The sequence below is a fragment of the Salvelinus sp. IW2-2015 genome, unplaced genomic scaffold, assembly GCF_002910315.2.
Source record: "Salvelinus sp. IW2-2015 unplaced genomic scaffold, ASM291031v2 Un_scaffold2002, whole genome shotgun sequence".
Taxonomy (NCBI): Eukaryota; Metazoa; Chordata; class Actinopteri; order Salmoniformes; family Salmonidae; genus Salvelinus; species Salvelinus sp. IW2-2015.
The window spans coordinates 65,539-72,945 of NW_019943352.1; the positions used below are offsets into that span (position 1 = coordinate 65,539).

Genomic DNA, 7,407 nt, shown 5'->3' on the forward strand with positions numbered 1-7,407 from the left:
TTATCTTGCAAGGAAAACACACGCACTGTTCTCACTGCAGCGGTCTTTCAACTGACCCAAAACTATTCTAATTTACAGTTGTAACTGCGTGTGTGTAGTTAACGGCATGTACATTTAGCAAGAATACCTGTAAATATCTTGTTTACTGGCGAAGTTCAATCCACTTCTCCCGTCTTGTCCGCTGGATCGACACCGGTTGCCCCTCCCCCTTCCAGATGTGAAGAGGCGAAGCCAAAAAGGTTTTACCAAGATAGAACAATAAGAACAAATATTTCACCGGATGTAATAGAATTTGAAGCATCCGCTGTGGCATTTCACTCACTACCAATAATGGCCAATACCAAATCAGTGGAGACGAGATGGATGTTGTCCAACGTTCTACTAATTTGTCTCATCGATGAATCCAATATTTAAATCTCAATACAGGTTTCTGTTCCTAAAAGTAAAAATATGTACGACAGCTTTACCCGGTTAGACTTTTTTTAAATGGCATTGTTTAGAAAGGGGCCGCAAAGGCGAATACGCGTTATTGGCACAAGCGCACCTTACGCAGCAGAGTAGGCGTTCCGTAACGGAGATTGCAAATACGGGCTAGAACGCACCAATGAGGTTTCTCGCTAATATCGTGCTTGGCCGTCTGTGCCACCTCCTTGCTTCTTCTGCCGCTATGTCACTTGTTTCGTTTGAAACGACAGGGTGGGTTATCTTGGTTTAGTTTAAGAAATCTTTACTCAGCCCCAAAATCTGTCCATGAAAAATAAGCCCAGAATGTGGAATTTTGCATTGAAGTCAACGAAGAGAGAGTGTCGGAAATTGGCCGCAAAAAATTAATTGCTAATTTACTATGTGAGGCTTATTTGATCGAATTAATTTAGAATCTATCAAAAAGTCAACATCCAGATCTTCTCAGTTTACAATTATTTACAAGTAGAAGCCATCTTCTAAAAGCACTGGAAACTTAATTAAACGTGTAGTGCACATACCATCCTTTAATTAAATATTAAACAAAGACCTATAAAAACAAGTAAATGCAAAGAATGTTGGGCTGGGGGGAACATATACGAATTATCCAAGAAGAAAACAAAATATGAGAATCATTTATAGGGGTAACTAATTGGGAAGATGAGCTGCAAATGAGTAATAACCAAAGAGGATGGAGGGCATATCAAGAAACACGTCCGAAGATAACAAACTCTCTACTCTGGAGGTAATATTTCTGGAAAACTCTATAAATCACGATCAAAATACAACCGTGACATCACCAAGTTGCTGGCGTTTACCTTAAGGGAGAGTCTAGAGCTACCATACTCACATATTATAATTCTGCTAGTCCTCAATAATTTCTAAGATTGAAGTACTACAAAGTACGGATGATACGCTTCAAACGTTGGCGCTTTCTCTAAATCCAGAACTCTCGCGGAAGAACCCTTCATTTCCTGTTTCCTCTATCTCTGATAAATACCTCTTCAGAATTATGAAGAATAACAGCATTTAAACAGATAACTAGAAAGAAAACTGGCTTAAACAAACTGGCAACCACATATAACAATTGGAAAGGAAAACATTAATGAAAAATAGTATGGAATGATAACTCATAGAATGACTATTTGAGGACACGATGGTGAACAGACGTTATATTATGAAATATATATATATAGGCCCTACAGGAGTAATAACATGTAATGTTTTTAAACGGACCGGGTGTGGGGTGGAAATGTTGTGTGTGTGTGGTGTGTGTGTGTGTGTGTGTGTGTGTGTGTGTGTGTGTGTGCGTGGTGTGTGTGGTGTGTTTGTGTGCGTTGCGTGCGTGCGTGCGTGCGTGCGTGCGTGTGAGTGAATTGGTAATGCAAGTGTAGAAGTGAAAGTGTGTATGCATGAGTGGGTGCGTATCTTTGCGTGTGTGTGTGCATGGGTGTGTCAATGTAAGTTAGGGGGTGCCCGGATGCCACATACAACACCAGGGAGATTAACCATCAAAATAATACCACTACAGATGCATGGTCCAATGGAGAAACAAAGGATCCATTTCAGAAAGTATCTCAGACCCATTGACTTTTTCCACATTTTGTTACTTTACAGCCTTATTCTAAAATGGATTCAATAAGTTTTTTTTCCCCCTCATCAATCTACACACAAATACCCATAATGACATCACAATATTCCATAATGGGACAACCACATAGTCCCATAATGACAATCACAATAACCCCATCATATCAATAATAAGTGATATCCGTATCGCCGTAGACTTACACCACTGCTGTCATCCTTACCTCCCAAGTGTTTATTCCAAATATGAATAATCTTTGAATGCGACAGCAGTCGCACCATTGGAAGACAGTTTGGACTGGTAGGCAGTCGCACCATTGGAAACAATGTCTGGTACTGTAGCAAGTCGCCTATTTCCTGCTCTTTTTCCTGCGATCCATCAACCCATTTGGTGTGTCATCATAGTGGTCTCTGACATCATAGTTGGTGGGCCTCTGACATCATAGTTGGTCTCTTGGGACTTGTGGGTCTGGACTCTCTCAGGTGGAACAAACTTAAACTATGCGCTTTTTTTCAATGCTTATTTAAAAATTGTAATTGAGAAAACAGAGAAGTGTCAAAAATTTTTTAGGCAAAAATCCTCTGAGTTTAAAAAATTATCCTCGAAGTAATCATCTAGTTTTTTCAAAAGTATCTGTATCTGATTACAATATTTTGCTGGTAACGTAACGGATACAGTTACCAATTGTTTTGTAATCCCTTACATGTACAACGGATTAACATGTTAATTCAGTCCAGGATTACATGTAATCCGTTACTCCCCAACCCAAGGGTACTGATGGGGATTTGGAAGCCACCTAGGTCGGCCATATTGGTACTCCCCCAGTAGGAGCGTCCGTCCATAGAAATAAATGGAATTCCGAATTATTTCAATTACATTTTTTCAAGGACAAAATTACATGTATTTAAGTAATATAATTAGAAAGGATTTTTGTACATTGGTTATGTTTAGCTCACATTAATATAATTTCAAAGTATGTATTAAGGTGTCCTGTCATAGAAGAAATATTGGCAAAGATGAATGTAAACATTCATAAAATGGAATTTCTATAGATTCCTAAAACACTTGTTTTACAACGGTGGAGGAGTTCCAAGATGGAGGGCACGGTGCTTCAACAGCGCCCCCTATCAGTCATCTAAGTGTATACTGTATATATATATCATTCGTTAACCAACAACTGACTGCTTATGAATGAAGGCCATAACGTTGATGTAGGTACAGTTGCAAGTATGTGTTGCAGATTGTTATAGTGGATTTGGGGCACATGGTCATAGAAAGTGACTAAACACAATCAATTGCACAGCAAACGGTTTTATTTCACAGTAAAAGCTATACAAAATTTCAAGTAAATCCCAGGTACTTGTTGATCAGTCCAGTTTTTCCAAGATGTGTAAATAATGTAGAAAGCAACAGGCAGGATGAGGTGGTATTCGTAAATGTTCGCCTAGTGTGTAGAAGCAAAGAAAAACAGTAGTAGACTATTACTCTGGGTTCAGTAACAGTCCGTTGTTCAGTCGTATGACTCAGTTGTTCAGTGGTATGAGTCAGTTGTTCAGTGGTATGAGTCAGTTGTTCGGTCGTATGAGTCAGTTGTTCGGTCGTATGAGTCAGTTGTTCGGTCGTATGAGTCAGTTGTTCGGTCGTATGAGTCAGTTGTTCGGTCGTATGAGTCAGTGTTCAGTCGTATGAGTCTGTTGTTTGGTCGTATGACCAGTTGTTCGGTCGATGACTCAGTTGTTCGGTCGTATGAGTCCGTTGTTCAGTCGCACAAGTCCGTTGTTCAGTCGTATGAGTCCGTTGTTCAGTCGCACGAGTCCGTTGTTCAGTCGTACGAGTCCGCTGTTCAGTCGTACGAGTCTGCTGTTCAGTCGTACGAGTCCGTTGTTCAGTCGTACGAGTCCGTTGTTCAGTCGTATGAGTCATCCAGTGGATGACTCCTTCGTTCTAGATTCACCCATTCTTTGTAAAAAAAAAAAAAAGGAAACAAACAACGGAAAAACAAACAACTAAGCAATTGCATCATGGTCCACATTTGGTAAGCATTACTCACTGTTCCCTTACATATTGGTAAGCATTACTCACTGTTCCCTTTACATTTGGTAAGCATTACTCACTGTTCCCTTTACATTTGGTAAGCATTACTCACTGTTCCCTTTACATTTGGTAAGCATTACTCACTGTTCCCTTTACATTTGGTAAGCATTACTCACTGTTCCCTTTACATTTGGTAAGCATTACTCACTGTTCCCTTTACATTTGGTAAGCATTACTCACTGTTCCCTTTACATTTGGTAAGCATTACTCACTGTTCCCTTTACATTGGTAAGCATTACTCACTTTTCCCTTTACATTTGGTAAGCATTACTCACTGTTCCCTTTACATTTGGTAAGCATTACTCACTGTTCCCTTACATTGGTAAGCATTACTCACTGTTCCCTTTACATTTGGTAAGCATTACTCACTGTTCCCTTTACATTTGGTAAGCATTACTCACTGTTCCCTTTACATTTGGTAAGCATTACTCACTGTTCCCTTTACATTGGTAAGCATTACTCACTGTTCCCTTTACATTTGGTAAGCATTACTCACTGTTCCCTTACATTTGGTAAGCATTTACTCACTGTTCCCTTTACATTTGGTAAAGCATTACTCACTGTTCCCTTTACATTTGGTAAGCATTACTCACTGTTCCCTTTACATTTGGTAAGCATTACTCACTGTTCCCTTTACATTTTGTAAGCATTACTCACTGTTCCCTTTACATTTGGTAAGCATTACTCACTGTTCCCTTTACATTGGTAAGCATTACTCACTGTTCCCTTTACATTTGGTAAGCATTACTCACTGTTCCCTTTACATTTGGTAAGCATTACTCACTGTTCCCTTTACATTTGGTAAGCATACTCACTGTTCCCTTTACATGGTAAGCATTACTCACTGTTCCCTTTACATTTGGTAAGCATTACTCACTGTTCCCTTTACATTTTGTAAGCATTCTCACTGTTCCCTTTACATTTGGTAAGCATTACTCACTGTTCCCTTTACATTTGTAAGCATTACTCACTGTTCCCTTTACATTTGGTAAGCATTACTCACTGTTCCCTTTACATTTGGTAAGCATTACTCACTGTTCCCTTTACATTTGGTAAGCATTACTCACTGTTCCCTTTACATTTGGTAAGCATTACTCACTGTTCCCTTTACATTTGGTAAGCATTACTCACTGTTCCCTTTACATTTGGTAAGCATTACTCACTGTTCCCTTTACATTTGGTAAGCATTACTCACTGTTCCCTTTACATTTGGTAACATATACTCACTGTTCCCTTTACATTTGGTAAGCATTACTCACTGTTCCCTTTACATTTGGTAAGCATTACTCACTGTTCCCTTTACATTTGGTAAGCATTACTCACTGTTCCCTTTACATTTGGTAAGCATTACTCACTGTTCCCTTTACATTTGGTAAGCATTACTCACTGTTCCCTTTACATTTGGTAAGCATTACTCACTGTTCCTTTACATTTGGTAAGCATTACTCACTGTTCCCTTTACATTTTGGTAAGCATTACTCACTGTTCCCTTTACATTTGGTAAGCATTACTCACTGTTCCCTTTACATTTGGTAAGCATTACTCACTGTTCCCTTTTACATTTGGTAAGCATTACTCACTGTTCCCTTTACATTTGGTAAGCATTACTCACTGTTCCCTTTACATTTGGTAAGCATTACTCACTGTTCCCTTTACATTGGTAAGCATTACTCACTGTTCCCTTTACATTTGGTAAGCATTACTCACTGTTCCCTTTACATTTGGTAAGCATTACTCACTGTTCCCTTTACATTTGGTAAGCATTACTCACTGTTTCCCTTTACATTTGGTAAGCATACTCACTGTTCCCTAACATTTGGTAAGCATTACTCACGTTCCCTTTACATTTGGTAAGCATTAACTCACTGCTTCCCTTTTACATTTGGTAAGCATTACTCACTGTTCCCTTTACATTGGTAAGCATTACTCACTGTTCCCTTTACATTTGGTAAGCATTACTCACTGTTCCCTTTACATTTGGTAAGCATTACTCACTGTTCCCTTTACATTTGTTTTATATACAGTATATACATAAAACATCCAGTAATTTAGAGGCGATAAGATACTTAAGAATTTAAGTTATTCTAAAAATATTTTAAAAAGTCACGTTTTAAAACATCTCACTGCTCAATTGAAACTCAGATTTAAGAATGTTATGAAAGGTAAACGGAGGAAGTTCCCTTTTGCCTTACATGTCAGTAGTTCCTGTCAGTTGTTGGTGGTATAAACAAGTTTCATAACATTCATAAATACATTTCACAATCCTATTTCCCAGTCACATTTTGGAATGCTACATATGACTTATGTATAAAGAAACAAAAATCATTGTGAATTTGACCTTTGAGTTGAGTTGTCTAAAATCATATACGTTACAATCTCTTCAATATTTAAACATACAAAATGTGATGATCCCAAAACAACATTTTTCAAAACCGCTGCCCATAACCTAGGGCAATATTTGCAGTTCAAAGCAAGTGCCTCATTGATTGGTTGAAAGAAGTTCATTCACGGGAAAAAAAATTGAAAGTTATTCTTCTAATCTATTAATATCCGTATTAGTTACTACGTATCTCTGAGACGACGCGGTCAGTTCCCTGTTTCTGTTCCTCAGATGCCTCTTACGAATCTTGATGACCCATTTCACACTAAAACTGGCAAAGTTAGCAGCCTTGAACAGAGCCATGAACACACCGCACAGGATGGCTACGGTATTCCACGGGTTGGCTGTCACAATCTGTGGACGAAACAAGGGGTCAAATGTTTCATTGTTCGTTATGAGTCTGTTGTTCAGTCGTATGAGTCAGTTGTTCAGTCGTATGAGTCCGTTGTTCAGTCGTATGAGTCAGTTGTTCAGTCGTATGAGTCAGTTGTTCAGTCGTATGAGTCAGTTGTTCAGTCGTATGACTCAGTTGTTCAGTCGTATGACTCAGTTGTTCAGTCGTATGACTCAGTTGTTCAGTCGTATGACTCAGTTGTTCGGTCGTATGACTCAGTTGTTCGGTCGTATGACTCAGTTGTTCGGTCGTATGAGTCAGTTGTTCGGTCGTATGAGTCTGTTGTTCAGTCGTATGAGTCTGTTGTTCAGTCGTATGAGTCTGCAACTGAGTCCATACAGACTGAACAACTACCATGACTAAACTGAACTACTTACGGCTTGAACAACTGACCTCATACGACTGAACAACTGATCATACGACTGAACCAGACTCCAGAGCACTACGACTCATACGACTGAACAACAGACTCATACGACTGAAAACACA

At 39.0% G+C, this 7,407-nt stretch overlaps 1 protein-coding gene across 1 annotated transcript in view; it reads right to left on the reverse strand.

Moving 5' to 3' along the window:
• Nucleotides 1-6,063: 6,063 nt before the first annotated feature.
• pacc1 (proton activated chloride channel 1) overlaps nucleotides 6,064-7,407 on the reverse strand; it is a 7,784-nt gene continuing 6,440 nt past the window's right edge. The window contains 1 exon segment of the mRNA XM_070439890.1: nucleotides 6,064-6,878. Within this exon segment, the coding sequence (XP_070295991.1) occupies nucleotides 6,672-6,878 (207 nt within the window). The 3' untranslated portion in view covers nucleotides 6,064-6,671.